Consider the following 22056-nt stretch of genomic DNA (forward strand, 5'->3'; position numbering starts at 1 on the left):
AACTTAGCCCTTGGCTGTTAGTTACCTGGACCTATATGCTTAAAAAAGAAGTTAGACATCTAGAATCTAGAGAGTCAGAAAAAAGGAGGGCACATATAAGGCAATGATTTAAGTGTAGCACAGGGAATAGATTAGTAGGGTTTGTTATTGCATTAGGGCACTGTATATACAAATAGATAGATATATAGGTGGTTTACGCAAGTTTATCTTTGGGATATATAGAAGCTAATATAGAGTGAGGCCATCGTTTTTATTGTATGCACCCATTTGCTATATATAATGTGTTGTGTGATTTGTGAGCATAATTGAAGTGGTCCCATTATTAGACAGTCCAATTTAATAGTGTAAACTATATAGTTCTTTCTTATAATCTGGCCAAAGAAATATTAGGGGCCGAATCTTTGTTTTAAAAAACCAAATCGGTGGTCGAATCGGTTTATAATTCAACCAGTTTAATCAATTTAATCACTGGTTGAACTGCTAATATGTATATTATATAATATATGTTTTTGAAATTTATATATGGATTACATATATAAGACTTCTTAGAACAATATTAAATATAATTAAACCTTATAAATGAGTTTTTGTAGTTTAAATAAATAAATGAATCATAATCAAATTTATGAAAATAGGTCGGCTTTTTAAGTTTCAACTTGTTCAGACCGCTTTTTTCGATTCAAAGTAATTGAACCATCTCTAATTATTAAAATGAACCAAATCGTAGTGGCTCCTTTCTATAGTCAAACCGGTTGAGTCGGCCAATCTAGTTCTCGGTTGTCGAGCTTTTAGGGTGAACATATTGAGTCGTGCTTGAAATTTAATATGAAGATTTGTATTATATATATAGACAGCTAAGATTTCTCCTCATTAGACTTGAAATACTTTGTTTTCCTTAAACTTAACTATCAATTAAAGATAGAGCCAAACCCTAATATGCATGTGAATTAAGTAAAAACAGATGAGCATTGCATTGACCTTTTTACAAAGGAACAAGGAAGCTTTAATAACTGCAACTGCTAGTTATTGCTAACCTATTGGGGGGAAATAAAATAAAAAAGTTAAAAATGTGTTTGATAAGTAAGCATTTGACAAGTGTATAAGCTTTTTCAATTTCTCACATATTTATATGATAAACACTACAAAAAAACATAGCTTGTGTTACAGTTTCTGAATGGTCTCTTCAATGTGTCAGCTTAAATTCTCTTATTTGGCTTTAAAGTCAACTATATTACTATTTTATTTCTGTCTATGTGTTTGTTTTTATTTGCCAAATCCAATTAATAGAATATTTGAGCTTCACCATTAAACAGTGACAGTTTTAGGGGTTGAGTCATATATATATAATTAGCTTATAGTAACTACACTTTGGAAAAAATGCAAAGAGAAAAGTAATGTTATTTAACCATGGAATTGAAATTCTAACCATTGAGGACAGGACGGAACTAGGAATTCTACTATAAAATAGCTAATTCGTATAAAATAAAATTTGAGGGGGCTAATTATATACAATTTAAAATTAAGTAATTATACTTTAAAAAAATATTAGAACTATGAGGAATATTTTTGTAAAAAAAATAAAAAATTGCAGGGCGGCTACTACCTCAGCCATAAAGCTGGTTCCACCCCTAATCAATCAATGACTTCACTAATCAAACCTTTTAATTCTAAAAAGTATCCTTAGTGCACCGGTTAAGCGTACTTATGTTGGGGCCAGTACGTCAAAAGCTGAACCAGTGGCTGAATCGGTGAGGCTTTCGATCCCTGTATCAACTGGTTGAGTAGATTATATATCAAAAGTAACTTCATACAAGTGCACGGTTAAACCGGTTGAACCAGTATAAGTTCAATTGGTTTGATCACCGGTCCAATTCAGATCAATCGGTTCAGCCTATCCAATTCAACTGGGCCAAATTTATGATTTTTAGTTTGTTGAATCGAATAGTTAATCGGTTCCGTTTCAACCAGCTAGTCCGATCTGATTATAATCATTGGTTAGTGCATCTCATCTAGCCTTCCAGTCCAATTTTAGACCTTCAACATTTGACCCAAACTTCACATCATGAACTTCATCCTCAACCCTAGACTTCGAGTTGAAACTTGTACAATATAAATTTCAAAACTTATAATATAATACATTTCTAAATAAAAATATTAAAAATGGTATAAAAAAATTGTTACATCTTGGATATTCCAACTAACTAACCAAATTATAAATTATGAATAACTATTCTATTTCAATTTTTTCTATTCCATAAGAATTCATATTCTATTCTATACATTTCATGAACCAAATTGTACATTTTTCTTGTTTTATCCAGAGATAAAGGAATATTTGCATAAAGTAGTACTAAATACTAGGGATAAAAAGTAAGTAACAGGTTCAAACAGGTATTCAGTGGATGGAAGACAACTCAAAATGAAATAGTAATACCGTCTGAAACCTAACCCTAAATCTGTATGGAAGAATTTTGATATTGTTGACTCTGATTTTCCCAACATATCCAAAACTCAAAATGGCGGGCCAATTATATTTAGGTGTATATATGTTGTCATTGTTGGATCTTGGCAAGATGAATAATGCCTTCACTTTGGCCAACCATAATCCTTTTCTTTTATGAACAAAGGATCATTTTACCCCACAACTTAGAAGAAGTATTCAAAAATTATTCTAAGAAAATTAGTCAAAAAACTCACAAATATGTCATTTCGTACCATCTCACCCCTTTATTAAAAAAATGAAATATTTAATTTAATCTTAATTAATCCTAACTAACTCTAATTAATTCTAATTAAAACCTTAATTAAATCATAATTAAAATTCTAACTTATTCAAAGTAATCCTAATTAACCTAATTAAACCTAAATATAACACAATAGCAGAAGAATTGTTGCCGCCGTCTCCTTTCTTTGCCGATCGTCTCCAGCTGTCGTTCATCTCCATCAGTAGCACTATCTATCTCCGGTAGCAGCCATGTCAGCAAAAACGTATCTTGTTCGCTGTTTGCCTTTAGCGAACCATTCGTCGATCTCCATAAGCTCCAACCGTTCATCAATCTCCAGAAGTTGCTGTTCGCCGTTTATTAACTGCTAATTTGAGGAATAAAATAAATATTAAAGATTATTTTAAACATTTTTCCATTTCATAATGGAGAATGTGTTTCACGTATGTAGGGGGTGCAACTTGGGGAGATGCTTTTTGATACGAGATGGCACATATATGGGCTGTTTTGATCCAATTTACTTGAAAATGGCCTTTTTATACTTCGTGCCAAGTTGAGGGGGTGAATGGATTCTTTGTTCTATTTATTGTCCTTTAAATATGTAGATTAAGGCGAAATTTACATATACACTCTTAACTTTTTGATTAAAAAATATTAATATCTATGAACTCTAACTTGGTGCAATCCGATCCTTAAATTTATAAAAGCAGCGTACGTCGACCCCGTTTCTAACAAAAATAAATAATTAGTCCGAACTAATTCATACCGATTTTATAGTTAAGGGTTGAATTGCACCGAATTGAAACTTAGCAATATAAATATTCTTTAATAAGAATTAAAGTGCATATTTACACCTTTTGTTAATTTGAAATATAATTTAGAGTACAAAGGTCAAAAAATAATCTAACTACCTTTACGATGAATATGATACATGCTAAATTAAAAATTAAAAGTTAAAATTATTTTAAATATAATGAGTTTTTATTTAAAGTGAAAACAATGTATTCTAAAAAAATTTAAAATAGTGAACCACAAAATTATATTAAAACAATAAAATATATATTTATATAAAAAAATATAAATTTCTATATAATGAGTTTTACATATCATGTAATATTTCCACTTAATATACTTTTATCAAATTTTTTGATTAAATCAATTAAAAAGGGTTAACTCAATTTTTATTTTTTGTAATTTAGAAATTTAATATCTAAATCAGACTTCAAGAACAGTCGGTTCTCAATTAATTCAATCCAACCAACTGGTCTAATCCAATTTTAAAACATTGTTACAAAATACAAAAAATTGTATATCATAGAATCAACAAGCAAAATACAAAATTTCGCCCTAAATAAATGCTCAAGTTAACAATTGAGTGGTTAAGATCACTTCGATGTCAAATAATAGAAAAACACAATAACTTATGTTGGCAGTGTATTATATAACTAATAACATCTGGACGAAATCTAACACCTAGCCTATATTATACGGAAATGAAAATGCTGAGACATTAAAATAGGAAACGGGAAAATGACTTTTTATAAGAATAGATTATAAATCAAAAGAATTAAAAGCGTTTACAGAAACAAAAATGAAATGCCAAAATATAAGATTAGACGCATTCGTGTGCAGCATAGCTTAGCACGAAGCTATGTCGGCATAGTCTGCATTCTCATGTGCTTGTACTTCTGCTCTTGGTTGAAGCATCTCGCAGTCTCTGTCACGCCCTTTACTAAAATAGACTTCAATGCATCAGCTCCATCTCGTAAAGCATTATCAATCTTGTAGAGCAGAAAAAAAAACATGCAAAGTTGTCAAGATTTATAGAGTGACATCATAATGTTGTATAACAGAAATAGATATTGAAATTTTAAGAGATTGTTTGGTTCATAAAATTGTTATTTCATATGAAATAATTTTCCGTACTTTGGTTCATGTAATAATAATTTAATGATATTGTTATTCCATAATTTGTGTGAAATAAGTATTCCTTCAAAAACCTAAAAATATCTTAAAATAGATATTCCATTCCATAAAGCAAGGTTTGGTTCGTGGAATTGAATAAACATATAATAGACTAGCTATAACTAAGAAATTGAATAATCTTCTTTATTTTTTGATAGAATATTTATTTTGCAAAATTCACAGAATAATAAGTCCATGAAATTATTATTACATAAACTAAAGGAAGGAATAACCATTTCATATGAAATATCTATTAGTAGTTTCCTTACTTATTCCATATACCAAACATAACCTAAGTTCAAAATGTCAGAAATTTTGCAGGACACTAACTTAAAGTACCCATATAGGGAAAAGGTGCAAATATGACCTGAACCTTACTGATTTTCGAAGAGTAAAAGTAACCCTAATGTTTTCATAACTTAAATTCTGAATATTCAACTTAACAAATCTTTAAACATATGTTATTTGCTATCTATCTTTCAAAATTGATTTTGGCCAACTTTAAATCTTGGATCATGGATGCAAGATAACCATACATAATTAAAGTTTGATTTTGCACAAGAGAGGATGGGTTCATTTTATTAAATCTGTGGGTTTTTGGTTTGTGCAGTAGTAAGCAAAGAAGAAGAAGATGAGATGGTGCTATGCTTACTGTCTTATCGGGCAAGAAATGAGAGAAAATAAAAGAGTACTGAAATCTATAGGAATTGGAAAAAGTAATAGTGAAAATAATAAGAAACCAAGGAGCTTAATTATGAGTTAGGAGATAGATTAAAATCTTAAAATATAGTAAAAGCAACAATAGCAAACAATAAGTGTTATGCTATGTTATAATGTACTGGCAGTGTGATGTTTAGCCATGTTGGGTTCAGTTGACATTAAAACTTAACTAAATCTTTTATGTCCAAAACTGAACCGAACCGAATTTATCGGTTAGATTCGGTTTTTTTGTTTGGTTTGTTTTTTGCACACCCCTGATGTGTATTTCTTATCATCGCCTTATCTAAGGGCGTGATCAGCGTTCTCTGAAAAAATGAGCTCAAATGAACAGTTGATCAATGACCAAAACAAGAAATCCACATACTTTTTCGAATGGATCTCTAACGATATCAACTCTATTGTTTGTGCTACTGCTATCTCTCCCACAGACTTAAAGATGGCTATTATTAAGATCGTATGGTTGAAGATAATAGGTGTCAAAGCGAAATTAATTCTTCAGGGTCACTAGAATTTTAGGGCAGCAATAATCACCTGTTATAGGGTCAGTTAAGTTGGGGGTTTGGAATAATTATTAAATTTCTCTTCAAAAATCATTAAGATCCAAATTAGGATGCAACTAATACATTAGGATCATATTTGCACCTTTACCAAAATTGAATAATCAAACCGACAAGTTTGATTTGGTTCGGTTTAATATTATAAGAAAAATTAGGTTCTTTAGTTTGATTCTATTTCGAAAGTAAATAATTATGAGTCCAACTCTAGTAAAAACCGAACCAAACAAAAAAATATAACCAAATTGACTGGTTCAATTTGATTCAGTTTGAAAATATTTGAAATTCTAATATATTTAGTTTAATTTGATTTAGAAAATAATTAATATTCAGTTTGGTTTGGTTGGGTTTGAACCAAATGCACACCCCCTACCCCTACCAGTTCCCATACGTCCATCACTGCCCATGGAAGAACAACAACTCAGCTCAATCAACTCAGTCTTAATCCTGAATTAATTGGGGGTGGCTATATGGATTCTTCTCTTCCAATCTACACAATTTTGTGTCACATCTTCATAAAGATTTAAGAATAAATCATCTTCATTCAAGTTAACTTAAAGCCTACCACTCTCTCTTAATTATATCTATTCTAATCTGGTCCATTTTTCTAACCGGAACATTTCAAGGTCTATGATTCACATCACATGCGAGGACATCAAATTGCTAAAATTTTAAGTTATAGACAATTGCACTAAAATGAAACTGTTTTTGAACATGAACTTACACGCTCTCGAGCTGTTGCATTGAACTTCTGCAGCACAAAAGCTTTGGGATCCATTTGACCCGGAGGTCTTCCAACACCTATGAATTAAATTAATACCATTTAAATTTCAGGAGGCATATTAGAAACAAAAGAAAATGATATCGATGTCAAACTAACCGATTCTTAGCCGAGCAAACTCTCTGTTTCCTCGAAAATGATGGATAACACTCTTCAAACTAGCAAAAAGAAAAAGAAAATAGAGCAGATAAAGGGTCAAGCTCAAGCAAAAACATTTTGACAAATAGAAAAAGAAAACAAATATTAAAAAGAAAAAGAAAACCACAAATTACTCTACTGATTACGAAGCTTAAAGGCAGCCGTTTTTGCAGCATATATGAAGTCGTCTAAATAATCGAATTGATATCCATGCTTCAATATGTAACGATGTCAGCATATATTAAGCCATAATTAGCGCAAACTATTTTGACTTGCATGCTGGCATAGACAACATATAATCAAGCCATAATTACTGCAACATGTTGCGTTATATGTGTAAATACTTGGTAATTAGTAAGACAGCTGTAAGTTCCTTAAATAACACCTTGATTAGCTAGATTTAACTACTGAAATTCAGGACTGTAATAGTCTACAGTCCAAAATTTATATATAATGAGATGAAATCTCACAGAGAGAGAAATTCAAATCCAATTGACAAACTGGACCTTGATAAGTATAACAATCTTAAGTGAAAACCTATTCAATTTGTACACCACTGGTGCGATAATCATATTGATGACAAACCGTAAAAAAAAATTCCTTTCTATGCTAATTGGCTTTCTTATCATGCCTCAGATTAATCCAACACAAAAAAATTTTGTTGGTATCAGGACCATAATATATTTGTGTTCAAACTTTAGCACATACATACCCGTTATGACTTCCATGACCTCCTTTGGGTTGAAGTCGAAGAACTCCACATGGAAAGTCCCTATCATCATGTAGCTAGATTTGCAAAAATTTATATTAGTCAATTAGTTTAGTACCTTGGTAACTTTATCAAAACCTAATAGAGAACCATAAATATTTTGAAAGGGGACATATTACCACAATCACACGATTCAGCGGTAGCTTATAGTAAGCTGCAAGTGGCCCACTCTGCATTTAGAAGAAAGTAAAAAGTAATTATGTTACTTGTAGAGATCTTATATCTTTAGAACATTTGATGAAATTCATTTAACTCCACTCCAATTTTCAAGTGCCAATCTGCCAGATACTGAAGTTCGAGTGTGTGCGACAATTACCACAAAAATATAACAAATAATACAAGTCAATGATCGAAAGTTCATAAGTCAACAGAACTAACACACTTTCCCAGGAATAATCAAAAGAGTAATGAAGAAGCCAAGCATTCTTTTTTGTGGATCATAACTTAACAAACAAAATTCCTTTATGATCAGATCAACCATTAGAAGGCTCAGAAAGTATTTTTCTGAAATTATAAACACCACCTGAAAACTTGCATATACAAACCATCCTCGCATAGTCATTTCTCTCCTTCCCTCACCTACAAACAATGGAGTTTGAATTTTATCCATAAAAGAGCTGCATGGAGTTTATAAGCATCTTGTTTTGACCTTAAACATACAGCCTTATTACTTAATTCAATATAATCATAATTGTTTCTGCATCAGTGGTTGCTGGCTAGTAAATGGAGTAACATCATTCCTGCACTCAATTGTCAAATAGTTTCCCCAACTTAAAAGACATCAAAGCTAAAGATGTTCGACGTAAAACACACAAGCGACATGGAAGGAATCTAAAAGTTCATGCAGCTGGAAACAGTAAGGTTCTAGGTATAGATGCATTCAATCTTAATAAATCAAAGGAAAAGACATGAATCAGAAAACAAAGCAGGAGCAAGAATAAGAGGCCTAACATTTCTGGCCCAACATCATAAAGTATTTGCTTTTCACATGCTATACAAGAGCTATCTCTCATTTTTTTGGTAATTTGATAATTTTTCTCCTTATATCTTCTATTTCACTACTAAAAGAGAACATTTGTTAACTTCTATCTCATTATTTCTACTTTCCAATCATCAATTTTGATTTTGTTTCACGTTAATGGAATCAACGCACCATTTCCCATTTTTAAAACAGGATCTCTTTTCATACACTCTCTCCTTGTTTCTACTAGCCTTTACTGCTAAATTTGCTTGATGCCAACAATGAGATGAACAAATTGTAACCCAGGTGGACTATCAAGCTCCACAATAATTTAAATCCACCATTACAATCCAAACCCCAGGAAATAAATTTCTTGAAAAAGGTAAAAGCCAAAGACCTTCTCCATACACCCGACCAAAAATTTTATCATAGAGATCGATAAATAAGAAAAGAAACAAGAGAGAAGGAAATGAAAACACAAGAAAAGAAACAAGGGAGAAGGAAATGAGAACACTTCACTACTCATTTAAGGATGCTCTGGACCTAGAGTTAATAAAATGTTATACTTAACAAAATTTAGAAGAAGATTGAGCCTCAGTTCTTGTACCAAAGGGTGGACATCGCAAGAACAACAACTGTAGCATGGGCAGAGTAGAAGTGTTAAGAACAATATCAGGTGAAGGACTTAGGCTAGAGCTAGATATATCAAACAGAGATGGCCTTATATTGTTTCAGCAAAAAACTTGACAGTGGACATGTGACACTTTTAGTTCTCGAGCTGATCCAATCACCACGTAGTTTATAACATTCCAAAGAAATTGAGAAATTTGAGAATGTAATACTTGTTCATAGGCCAAGTCAATAACACAGAGTTCATAAAGTTCCATAAAAAAACAAAAATTTGACAATGTTGTGCCAAAACAAATGACACCAATATAACAAGAAGCTTAACTGCAAGAAATGCGTATAAAACTGTAGCAAATAACATTGAAACCACTTACTGATTCCCCGCTCAAATTCATGTAAGTTTGAGGCTTTGCAAGAAGAACAGGTGCTTCACCAACAAAACCTGAATGGATAATTAAACCTTTGATGAGCATAGCATACCACCAGCTGTATGTACAACCGCATTTCTGCAACAAACCACAAATATATAAAAAGAAAAAAATGTTCACTAGCCTTCTCCAAAAATAGCTTTGGAATGAAGTTTATTCATTGGAATCTGTAGCAGTTCAGCAAACGAATCAATCATCTCAAATCCCACCTGCATCGACCAAAAAATGCAGAACATCAAATATAACAAGTTACAATAACAAAATTCCAACATAAGACTTTTACGCGACTGTGGTAACAGTGTAATAATACATTATGTCTAGTTCCTTTGTATTTATCCCCCGGATTTCCCAAGCCAATGAAAAGCCATGGCCGTGAAACAGAAGCAGAAGCAGCATTGCAGAAACAACGCCTGGATAAGTTGTTAAGCATCTTGCCTCATTCTCATTGTCTCTTCAACTGTTTAGATACCTGAAATACCGCATCACATTCAGCCAAATTTAATCCTTCTAATTTCGAAACATGAGATAGAAGTACGGGTTTCGATTATAAACTAACAATTAAAATGCATAAAACTGCATACTATCATACTTCTTCTCATGAAATAAATTAGTTCTATGATTAAAATTACTACACAACGATGATCAGTGAGACATTTAAACAAACACCTCGTAATCATAAGTATATACCGCATAGTTTAGCAGTAACAACTGTTCTAAACATTGGATGGGCTAGTGATACATACTTTATGTGTTTTACTTTTACTGAACAAGAGAAACAATTACTTATGGTAAAAATGAGAAGGAATTTTCAAATTTAAGAAAAGAGAGGTTAAATTGAAAATCGAGTATTAGGTAAGGAGAAAACCTTTTGCGGTGGAAAGTGCCAAGGTTGAAACGGAGCTTCTGTAACCGGCGAGGTGGAAGTGCAGGTGTAGCTGAAGAGTGAAGGGATGAGAAGTGAGAACAGAGAAGATAGTGGGTGGGCCGTATATCTGATCACGGCCCCGTCGCTCTTGGTCCGGGTTCAAACTGTTAATTTTATGGGCTTTTTATATAAAACACTGATTTTGGCAGCCCATTTACTTTTATACAGTACAAGTTAAATCTTTATTTTACCTACCTCATTTTCTTACTTTAATAACTTGTACTTCAAATTTCTTTCTTTTATACGATTTTTCTTATTTCTCTCAATCATTCTTCTTCTTCTTCTCCATGATTTCTTTTGAGATGTGAAAGAAAATTTCCACGATTTCTGCTCTTTCGCTTCCGCCGTTCCGCCTCTGCCGTTCCGCTTCCGCTGTTCCGCCTCCGCCGTTCCGCCTCCGCCGTTCTATTTCCGCCGTTCTATTTCCGTCGTTTCGTCTTTGTCTCGCCGCGCCATCTTTCTTTTATCTTTTTGATTTTAGATCTGAAATTTGTTGTTTTTTTTTTCATTTTCAGATCTGTAATTTGTTTATCTTTTACTGTTTATCCACCATTAAACATGTATAAAGAGTATATTTAAAGAATCTAATACTTATTTCATGTTATGTAGAATAATTTTGTGATTTTATGTAATAAAATTCTGTTGTTTTCTGCAATTTTTGTGTTTTGTTGTATTTCTGCGTTTTTTTATTCTGCAGAACGATTTATTGATGATGATTGATTGCTGAATCATTGTAATGTTACAGTGTTGTTGATTTTATGTTGACTTTATGTTGATATTATGTTGATATCAACTGATTTTTTTTATTTTAACATTGACAAATAAGATAATATTGTCAGTGAAATAAACTTTTGTTGGATGAAATGAAATTGTATCATAACCGGCTTTGTCGAAATTTAGTTAGGTATGAGAGGTGGAAAACGGAAAAAAATTATACAAGTGATATTGAAGGAACTGTGCGGCTGCTAGCTCATCAATACAATAATTTAAGACTAATTTTATTTTTCTTTAAATGATTGAAAAATCAAAATATTATCAACAGTATATCAACAACATGTCAACATAAAATTGAAAATCAAAAAAAGTTGAAATACTTATCAACATAATGTCAACAATAAATCAACAACGAATCAACATAAGGAATAAAATAAAATATAATTTTTTGAAAAACTGTGACAATTAACAAAATATCAACAAGAAATCAACAACATGTCAACATAATAATGCAAACATATAATTTATTTTTTTTTCAATGATTGAAAAATCAACATATTATCAACAGTATATCAACATGTCAACATAAAATTGAAAATCAAAAAAAGTTGAAATACTTATCAACATAATGTCAACAATAAATCAACAACGAATCAATATAAGGAATAAAATAAAACATAATTTTTTGAAAAACTGTGACAATTAACAAAATATCAACAAGAAATCAACAACATGTCAACATAATAATGCAAACATATAATTATCTAGTATCGGTTAAATTTTATTTTATTTAATTTATTTCGCTGACAAAGTTATCTAATTTGCCAATTTTAAAAAAAAATTCCAATGTTAAAATCAAGGAAATACTAACTGATTATCAACACAAAATCAACAACAAATCAACAACACTGTAACATTATAATAATTCAACAATCAACCATCATCAAAAATCGAGCTGCAGAATAAATAAACACAGAAATACAACCAAACACAAAAACAAAATGCAGAAATAACAAAAAATTATTCCATATAACCATAATTGTATATTACATAACATGAAATTAACATTATATTCTTGAAATATAATCTATATACATGTTTAATGATGAAAAAACAGTAAAACAATTGTAGATCTGAAAATAAAAAAGAAGAAAAAGAAGAAGAATGAATAAATTGTAAATCTGAAATCAAATAGATGACAAGACGAGCAGAGGAGATGATGGCGTTGGCGAAGATGACAACGGAGACGATGATGAGAACGATGACGGAGGAGCGTAGAAATAGAGGACGGCGAAGCGGAAGACGGCGGAGAGGAAGAGAGAGGAAGATGAGCTGAGAGGAAGAGAGAGAAATATGAGTTGAGAGGAAGAGAGAATTGAATGATGAGGAGAGAGAAATAAATGAAATTATGATGATTGTGCTATTAGGGTTGAATATATAAGATCCGTATAAAAGTTAGAATCAGCTCCGTGTATGGTAGTTTAGTAAGTGAAAAATATGACATGTATAAAAGTAAACAATTAGTCAATGTAGGTTGTTTGTGTAAAAATCCCTAATTTTATAGAGGAAATTACACCATTTACAATTACAAAATTACATGTTGACTTTTTTCATTTACAAAATTTTTAATAATATTTACAAAAGTACAAAAAATAAAGAATAATATCAAACATACGGTGTATACTGTGGGTATAATATCAGTATACTAATAAATTAACATTATATCAATATTATATCAAAATTATACCAACATTATACATATTGAGATTTTATTAATATTAAATAAAAATTTACCAAAATTACATCAAATCGTATACTAAAAATTAAATTAATAATATACCAAAATTATGCCAACAGTATACCAAGAGTGTACACATCAAAATATACTGAAATTTTATTATTACATCAACATTACACCACATCGCATACTAAATATTAACCTAACAATATACTAAAATTATACCAACAATATACAATTTCTCTAGTTCATTACCAACTATAGTGAAAAATACATATAAAAAAAATATACATGTTATCAACTAAAAAATATATAGAAAAATTTATAATCGATATACCAAAAATATACTGATATTATACCAATAATAAACCGAATATTATTTTTAAATTATCTGATTTATAGTTTTAATATTCCAAAATTATACCATAATTATACCCGACATTATACAAATCGTACTTTTGTAATTAATTTCCATTTTTTGGTATTTTTGTAATTAATTTTAAATCAGTCGTATTTTTGTAAATAAAAAAAGTTTACAGGTACTTTTATAAATATTTTTAAAATTTTAGGTAGTTTTGTCACCGTCCCAATTTTGTATCAAAGTCCGGTCCCAACCCAAGCCCGTAATAAATTTAGTTTTTATAAATGGGTTTGGACTTTTATTATTATGTAATTTCTTTTATATACACTGTAATAATGCACGGATCGAATTTGGATAGTGAATACGAGGCTCAAAATTTTCATATAAATTAGTTCGGCCCGAGCCCTGCCCATGTACAAGTTTGGTGGGACGGAGTGAAACAATGCCGTATACGATAGAAATAAGGGAAAGAAATGGAATGAGATTTATTTAGATAAGATAAACTCAAAACCATAGCAATTACCATTAGATGTGATCACGGATCGATTGGGCTTGTGAATCAGTCTGATTAAACCAGATTCGAACTCAATTAAATCTAAAACCGAATTAAAATTGGCTCAAAACTGGGGACTACTAGGATCTGGATTGATTTCAAAATAGTTTCATTTCTTTTAACTAAACCGTCGTTTTAGATTCGAACTAGCGGTTTTGATTTCCAATCGGAGGTGTGGCAATTTAATCATAAACGTGATGTTGATTGGGTGAGTGGGCGGAATTTTATTCAGCTGGTTGGGTGTTGATTGGGTGAGCGAGCGAAAAAGTAAGATAAATTTGTTGTCTTAAATTCATTTTAAAAAATCGAACAGGCTAGATCATAGCTACGCCCGAAACTGCCTTCCGACCTAAAACCGTTATTTGAGAGATTTCGGGTTATTCCAGCTTTTATGGAACCTATAACCGTTTTGAACTGCAATTATAGGTTCACGAACTTTGTCTATCGCTATTTACAACCATAATTTCACACACCTCTATTTTTAAAGCAAACATTTATTCGGGCTATGACCCGTAATATTGAATTTCTTTTCTAATTTTAAATCAAGTAAAAGTTTAATTAAACATGTGGTAAAATATATTATGAGGCACGTGCAAAGTACGTATACTAGTATAGTATAAAAGTATAGATATATTATATGTGACATGTGTTATACGAAAAGGTAAAACATAAACCAACGTGCTTTATACATGTGAATAAAGATTAAAGAGAAATTTTTAGATAGAGTGAGTCTACCACGTCATCCGTAGACTAAGTCATTCATAATGCAACACCTCATTAAAATGATGGCAATATTGTAATATCACCATTTAGATTTGAATGCATTTATTGTATAATTATTACAATATTACCATCATTTTAATGAGATGTTGTATTATGAGTGGTTTAATCTACGGATGACGTGGTAGAGTCGGTCTACCTAAGAATTTCTCAAAGATTTAAATACTTGAAAAATATATCATATTTCTATAATTAAGCAAAATATAAAAATATATTGTGTAATATTCTCAAAACATAATTAAAGCACACTATAGCATTTCCCTATTTTTTTTCCCTTGTCCTTTTTAATATTTAACAAATTTAAGTATTTATGAGGAAATTATTTTCACATTTTTAAGTTATCTTCATTTCATAGATAATTGAATTTCCAAATCTTGATATTAGTTATGAGTAACTAAACAAAAATTTGATGATAATTTGTTATTATTTTACATTAAAGAAATGAACAAAGAATCATCAAGGTCCTTAAATTTATGCATCCGAATAGATTAATTCACACTTAGTCATTTTAATTAGTTAAAGACATTCTTTATATTTAAGTCAATTAATTATAATACTCTCTAATTTTATGCCAATTAAGGATAAAATTGGATCATCGCAATCCTTGAATTTGTCTATTTGTACCATTTTATTTATAATAGAGGATATTGTTCTGATGTACAAGTTCAAGGACTGAAATGACTTTCTCCTTTAAAAAAACTCAAACCTTAAGGTGCGAGTAAGTTATGCAAGAATTTACACGAAATGTAACTAATGACTTCTCCACCTAAAAAAAGCACTTGATGTGTAACAAATTCTTCCTAATTCTTAGGATCTTTGAGAAACTTTTACATTGGAACATTTCTTTAGTTGTCTTAAAAACACTTAATCCACAACCACACCTAAAATTTCTCACCTTTGCTTTTTACCATTTTCTCAATTCATTTCTAACCACTTTCACTTCCACTTTCACATATTTTTCTTCAAACACAACTCCTCTTACCTTAATCAAACAAAATAAACAAAACCCAAAAATCAAAAATAGGTTGAAGAAAATATAAAAATGCCTCTGAGCAGGTCACGTAATAGTAAACGTAGCTCTTCGTCTTCGTACACATCGACCATTACTACTATAGCATTTATAGCAGTATGTGTCATTGGTGTGTGGATGCTAACTTCAACCTCTGTTATTCCACCACAAACCACCAATCGCGCCGCCAAAGTCGCGACTTCTGCCACCAGCAACAACAATAATAATGGTGTGTTAGTTGATAATGTGGATGCTTCCTCAGCTACAAATGAGGCACAGAATATTATTACAAATGAAGAGAAAAAGGATCAACCTCCTTTTGAAGATAATCCTGGTGATCTTCCTGCTGATGCCATTATAAATGCTGATGATCCTAAAACAAATGCTAATGATCAGAATAAGCCGGAAACTGGCGGTGGCGGAGAACATGAGAAGGAGAAGCGCACAGAAACTCGGAAGCAGGTATCTGAAGAAAGCACAATGACTCAAAATCAACAAGCTGAGCAAACTAGCAATGAAAGTTCTGAATCTGACAAAACAATAAATGAGGAAAGCAATACTAGTCATGAGAAAAAATCATCATCAGAATCTGGTGAAAATTCACAAGACGACTCTAAAGATCAACAACAAGATATTAAAGAGAGCAACAAAAATTCACAGGAGACTCAAAGCCACGAATCAAACGCAGATCAAGAACAGCAGCAGCAAGAAACTCAAAGCAATGAAAACAATCAGGAACCTGAAGTGACAAAATCATTCGACGAACAACAACAACAACAACGACAAGAAGATGCTGGAATTCAGAACACTTCCCAAGAAACTCAAAATGAGGTTTCAGAAGAAGATCAACAACAAAGAATGAAACAACAGCAGCAACAGCAACAACAACAACAAGAAGGAAAGAAGCAAGATGAAATGCAACAGCATGAAAAACAAAAAAAGGAGCAGAAAGAGCATCAATTTGAAGATGTAACAACTCCAGGAGATAAAAAGTCTGACAATGCAACTGACACCTTAATGGCCCAACTCGAGAATCCACACAGTGAGCAAGAATCTCAAGGTGAGAGCAGTTCCTTGAACCAAGACACAAAAGCAACAGAAGATAAACCGTCTACAGAATCATCCATTTCTGATGGGGAAACTTCTTCAGGAATACCAAAGGAATCAAAAGAATCAAAGAAGTCGTGGTCAACTCAAGCAGCTGAATCAGAGAACCAAAAGGAGAGGAGAAAAGATGAATCTGATGGTAAAGAAAGCATCTATGGGTATACATGGCATCTCTGTAATGTCACAGCAGGTTCTGATTATATACCTTGTTTGGATAACGAGAAGGCACTAAAGCAACTAAGGACTACCGGGCACTTTGAGCATCGAGAGAGGCATTGCCCTGAAGAGGGACCCACATGTTTGGTCCGACTTCCGGAGGGTTACAAAAGACCTATCTCATGGCCTTCAAGCCGAGATAAGGTAATTACTGCATTGGACTTAACCTGCACACTTGATTCAAATTGTACTGTTGAAAGAGCTAAACCATGCCTCAGTATATATAAATTTCCTTTTCACTCACATTGCAGATATGGTATCATAATGTGCCTCATACAAAATTAGCAGAAGTGAAGGGACACCAGAACTGGGTTAAGGTGACAGGTGAGTTCTTGACATTCCCAGGTGGTGGCACTCAGTTCATACATGGAGCACTTCATTACATTGAGTTTCTTCAGCAGGTAATTATGTATTCTTGAACTCATACAAAACTAATAATAAATTGAAGTGTCAATTTCTATTCATTAACGTTGGTGGTTGCAGGCAGTACCTAACATAGCATGGGGAAAGCATACTAGAGTTATATTGGATGTGGGGTGTGGCGTTGCAAGTTTTGGTGGTTACCTATTCGAAAAAGATGTTCTTACAATGTCTTTCGCACCAAAAGACGAACATGAAGCACAAGTTCAGTTTGCTCTTGAAAGAGGAATACCTGCTATCTCTGCTGTCATGGGTTCTCAGCGTCTACCTTTTCCGAGCAGGGTTTTCGATCTCCTGCATTGTGCACGCTGTCGAGTGCCTTGGCATGCAGACGGTCATACTTCTTATTCTTCTTCTTCTTAGAGAATAACACGACATATATATTGTCCTATAGTGAATTCATGATCTACAAGCATATCAGTTTAATTAGTAAATTCTAATTGATTAATTTTCAAACTACTAAATTCTTCAGGTGGTCAGCTACTTTTGGAATTGAATCGCGTCCTACGACCTGGGGGATATTTTGTTTGGTCAGCCACACCTGTGTACCAAAAGCTCCAAGAAGATGTGGAGATATGGCAAGGTAAGGTTACAAATCTGCTTTACTTTTCACAATATTCTACCTCCATGGCATGAGTGAATGTAGACAGAATTAAAGAACCAAACTGAGCTCCTGTTCTAAGATGCCAATGACAATACTTATTTCGAACTTGGTTCAGCTGACTTTTTAGTATAACCTTTCTAGCGATGTCTGCACTGACGGTATCCATGTGCTGGGAGCTCATTACAATCAAAAAGGACAAACTCAACTCTGTCGGTGCTGCCATCTACCGCAAACCTCTATCCAATGATTGCTATGATCAAAGAAAGAAAAATACTCCACCAATGTGTAAGGGTGATGATGATCCAAATGCCGCCTGGTATGTTTTATCACTATGTCTGTGTGGGCTTAGCAGCTTGACATGGTTTGAATAGCTATTAGGAGTAGGACTCTTAATTTCTCAACAGCACTTCAAATATTGAAGTCGTTCTGCAATTTTATCTTTTCAGGTATGTCCCTTTGCAGTCATGCATGCATCGGGTGCCAGTTGACGAAAATGAAAGAGGGACTAGATGGCCAGAGGATTGGCCGAACAGGATACAGACCCCTCCATACTGGATTAACAGTTCTCAAATGGGGATTTACGGCAAACCAGCACCTCAGGACTTCACCACGGATTATGAACATTGGAAACACGTGATACGCTCATCATATTTAAAGGGATTAGGAATCAGTTGGTCCAATGTAAGAAATGTTATGGACATGAGAGCTGTTTATGGCGGGTAAGGCTAGTCATTAACCTACTAATGTTCTGTTACTCTTAAGATTATAAAATACATATCTGTAATGAAAAAACTAAATCTTCATGCATCCAGGTTTGCAGCAGCTCTAAAAGACCTTAAAGTATGGGTGTTAAATGTAGTGAACATCGATTCCCCAGATACGCTTCCTATAATATACGAACGAGGTCTGTTCGGGATATACCATGATTGGTGCGAGTCATTCAGCACTTATCCTCGTACTTATGACCTCCTCCATGCTGATCATTTATTCTCCAAGCTGAAGAAAAGGTAACATCATGTATTTATGCTAACATATATTCAAAGTATCATCAACATTCCAAATTATGAAGCTTGACGACAAAATAAATCTCACCTTTTTTGAAGCTTGATAAACAATGGATTTGTTTTGCAGATGCAAACTTGCTCCTGTGATGGCGGAGATTGACAGGATAGTAAGACCAGGAGGTAAATTGGTAGTTCGTGACGAGTCAAGTACAATAGGGGAAGTGGAAAACCTGTTGAAGTCTATGCGATGGGAGGTTCATTTAACTTTTTCCAAAGACCAAGAAGGTCTGCTCAGCGCACAAAAAGGTGACTGGCGACCACAAACATTTGCAGCTTCTTCCAAATAATGTAGAGAATAGCATCAGCTCATCAACCGGTGGTGACTCCACTGATTTTCAAGAAAGCCTGTAGACCAGCCATTGTGACTTTCTGCGCATTTTATTCTCTTTGGCAATGCAACATATATGTATTTTCTGTAATGTAAAAGAAATAGTCGACAGATAGTGTTACAATTGGTAAATTGATGGATTTTTCTCCCAGAAGCCAGGGTGCAAACGGGCATTATGGAATTCACAGCATGTTAGCCCCACTTTTCAGTAAGATAAAAAAATAATTCCCGATGTGAAATGTTGTGGTGTATTATATGACAAAGGATCTAGGACAAATTCAAACTTAAAACCCGTGTCATCCATTCTCCACTGAGCAAAACACCAATATTTCCATATACATTCGAATATTGCACAAAACAACATAAAACTAAAAAACTGATTTCAGCATCAAAATAAAGCACAATTATGTTCTTCTATACCATGTGCAACTTCAGTTCAGGAGTTGTTACTTAACTATCCACATATCCATCAACTTGTAGCCAGAAGTTTCTGCAGTTGCCCGCTCTGGACAGCAGCTCTAAGATCTGGAGAGTCGAGGTATTAATCAAACAACACTAGTAAAAATGTAAAACTGCATAGGCAGAGTAGTTTGCCTCCGAACAAGGGAAGGAAACATTTGATCATAGAAACTAGCCAAGCGAAAGGTAAACTTACCGTCAGAACCACCAATATGCTTGCCATTCACAAACACTTGGGGGACAGTGCGTTTGCCAAACAGGTCCAGAAGAACATACTGAATTTGAGACCCGTCATCTGCACATAAATAATAGTAACAAAGCCGTTCAAATTCAAACATAAATTCAGATAAAAATAATAAAACAATTAACATAAGATATACCTCGAAGATCCAGCTCTACAACATAAGGTTTCTTCTGTAGTTCACTGAATATACGCTTGGCACGCAAGCAATACCTAACATCACAATTCACAAATAAAAAAACTAAACAAATCACAATTACTCTAATCAATCTATACTGCAATTACAAGTAAGAATAGAATCATTTCACAACCCAAAGAGACAAAAGAATCATTAATATTGTGTCATCATAATCTGAGCAATTAACACTGAAACCCTAATTGCATAACACTGAAAGTATAAGGAACAGAAAACATAATTAAAAATTAGGAGAGTAGTGAGATTGACATACGGGCAATAGGATTTGGAGAAGATGACAATAGTTTGGGAGTTGATTAGGTTTAGTACCAGAGCGGAAGCTGAATTTGAAGCGTTCACTTCATTTATTATTACTAGTAATAACAAAACTGACAATCCAAATCCTCTGCCATTAACGACCGTCGTACTTGATTTTACTGTCATCTTCTTCTTCGTTTTGCAGTTAATTATTGCTATTTGTTTGTGGTTTTTGATAATCTAATTGCAAATTGCAATAATATAGGAAAAATGTATAAAGTTGTCCTTAATGTTTGGCTTGCATCTAACTTACATCCTTCCTTTAAGTATGATATGTTTCTTTCCAAATCCAATAACTTAAGGTGAAAAGTATAATTCAATCTCATTTTATAGGATAAATACTAATTGGGCCCTGATTTTGAAAGTAACAGAACACAATGTATTTACTATTTTTCATAATCATTTAAGGTAATGAAAATACGGTCTAAATTTTTTAATACATTTAATAATCATGAGGATTAACGATCTCAAGTGTATTTTAAATTGATTTAGAAAAGTAACTTTATAGTAGATTTTAGGCATAAAGAGTTTCTATATCCAAATATTTTACATTCATTATCAATTATAATTATTTTGAATAATTTTATCTTAATTTGAAAAATTTGTTGCTTTTAATTTGAGTTTGTGGAAAAAATAGTATTTATATAATAAGGATAATAACAAATTTTTTTATAACTTTAATTTGAATTATCTGCATATTACATTCTAATGTTTCACGTTTGTAGTGGTTTAATCCAATTTTTCAAAACATCGCATCAGACATTCCAATCTTTCACTCTTTTGCATTATGTAGCTTATAGTCGTTTTTAGCAAAATTAAAACTAAAAAGATGTGTATAAAAGTGCGTTATTTTATACTCCCTCCGTCCCGATAGAGTTGTCCACTTTGAGAAATTTTTTTGTCCCAAACCATTTTTAAAAAATAGTTAACTTTTACACTTAATTTTTCTATATTACCCCTATTAAAAATCCACTAATGAGTAAATTGCAAATGGACCCCATATTAAATAGGGGTATGACAAGAAAAGTAAGGTAAATTTTACAATACCTATAAATAATAGTAATTGTTTTTCTTAAACTGTGCGATAAAGGCAAAGTGGACAACTCTATTGGAACGGAGGGAGTATAAAACAACGTCATAAAGCGAAAATATGTTATACTGTGTCAAAAATTAAGGATTAAATTATGCGATTTAACATTTTAAAGAATGACATCGAATCGCTATAAATTGAAAGTGTTGAAATTTAATATGCATATAACCTTATTAATTTTCAATGTCTGTTTTAAGTATGAGGTATTTTTTTGACATGAAATTTACATATATTATCACGTAACTATTTTAAATAGGGATAATGTCAAAAAAAATCATGAATTTTACA

At 32.4% G+C, this 22056-nt stretch overlaps 3 protein-coding genes across 4 annotated transcripts; 1 reads left to right on the forward strand and 2 right to left on the reverse strand.

Moving 5' to 3' along the window:
• Positions 1 to 4239: 4239 nt before the first annotated feature.
• Positions 4240 to 10698, reverse strand: LOC126678952 (peptidyl-tRNA hydrolase, mitochondrial). Of its 2 annotated transcripts, XM_050373875.2 has the most exons (11): positions 10532 to 10698; positions 9977 to 10135; positions 9791 to 9875; positions 9613 to 9680; positions 9219 to 9246; positions 8174 to 8229; positions 7770 to 7820; positions 7594 to 7667; positions 6843 to 6901; positions 6687 to 6763; positions 4240 to 4504 (listed from the first exon to the last, which is right to left on the reverse strand). In XM_050373875.2, the coding sequence occupies exons 2-11, from the start codon at positions 10094 to 10096 to the stop codon at positions 4373 to 4375; spliced, it is 750 nt and encodes a 249-aa protein (XP_050229832.1). In that variant the 5' UTR covers positions 10097 to 10135; positions 10532 to 10698; the 3' UTR covers positions 4240 to 4372. The 2 variants fall into 2 exon arrangements, with proteins under 2 accessions (XP_050229832.1, XP_050229833.1); XM_050373876.2 differs by lacking the exons at positions 8174 to 8229; positions 9219 to 9246 and having other exon boundaries at positions 10532 to 10695.
• A 4824-nt stretch (positions 10699 to 15522) lies between these two features.
• Positions 15523 to 20901, reverse strand: LOC126677492 (glutaredoxin-C3). Its single transcript, XM_050372142.2, has 9 exons — positions 20635 to 20901; positions 20325 to 20398; positions 20141 to 20239; positions 19906 to 20010; positions 19328 to 19502; positions 19186 to 19238; positions 17059 to 19089; positions 16060 to 16212; positions 15523 to 15948 (listed from the first exon to the last, which is right to left on the reverse strand). The coding sequence occupies exons 1-4, from the start codon at positions 20802 to 20804 to the stop codon at positions 19955 to 19957; spliced, it is 399 nt and encodes a 132-aa protein (XP_050228099.1). The 5' UTR covers positions 20805 to 20901; the 3' UTR covers positions 15523 to 15948; positions 16060 to 16212; positions 17059 to 19089; positions 19186 to 19238; positions 19328 to 19502; positions 19906 to 19954.
• Positions 15780 to 19775, forward strand: LOC126677491 (probable methyltransferase PMT27). Its single transcript, XM_050372140.2, has 8 exons — positions 15780 to 17213; positions 17321 to 17470; positions 17553 to 17823; positions 17962 to 18072; positions 18235 to 18409; positions 18540 to 18812; positions 18906 to 19100; positions 19225 to 19775. The coding sequence occupies exons 1-8, from the start codon at positions 15780 to 15782 to the stop codon at positions 19442 to 19444; spliced, it is 2829 nt and encodes a 942-aa protein (XP_050228097.1). The 3' UTR covers positions 19445 to 19775.
• Positions 20902 to 22056: the final 1155 nt, after the last annotated feature.

The sequence above is a fragment of the Mercurialis annua genome, linkage group LG4, assembly GCF_937616625.2.
Source record: "Mercurialis annua linkage group LG4, ddMerAnnu1.2, whole genome shotgun sequence".
Classification (NCBI taxonomy): Eukaryota; Viridiplantae; Streptophyta; class Magnoliopsida; order Malpighiales; family Euphorbiaceae; genus Mercurialis; species Mercurialis annua.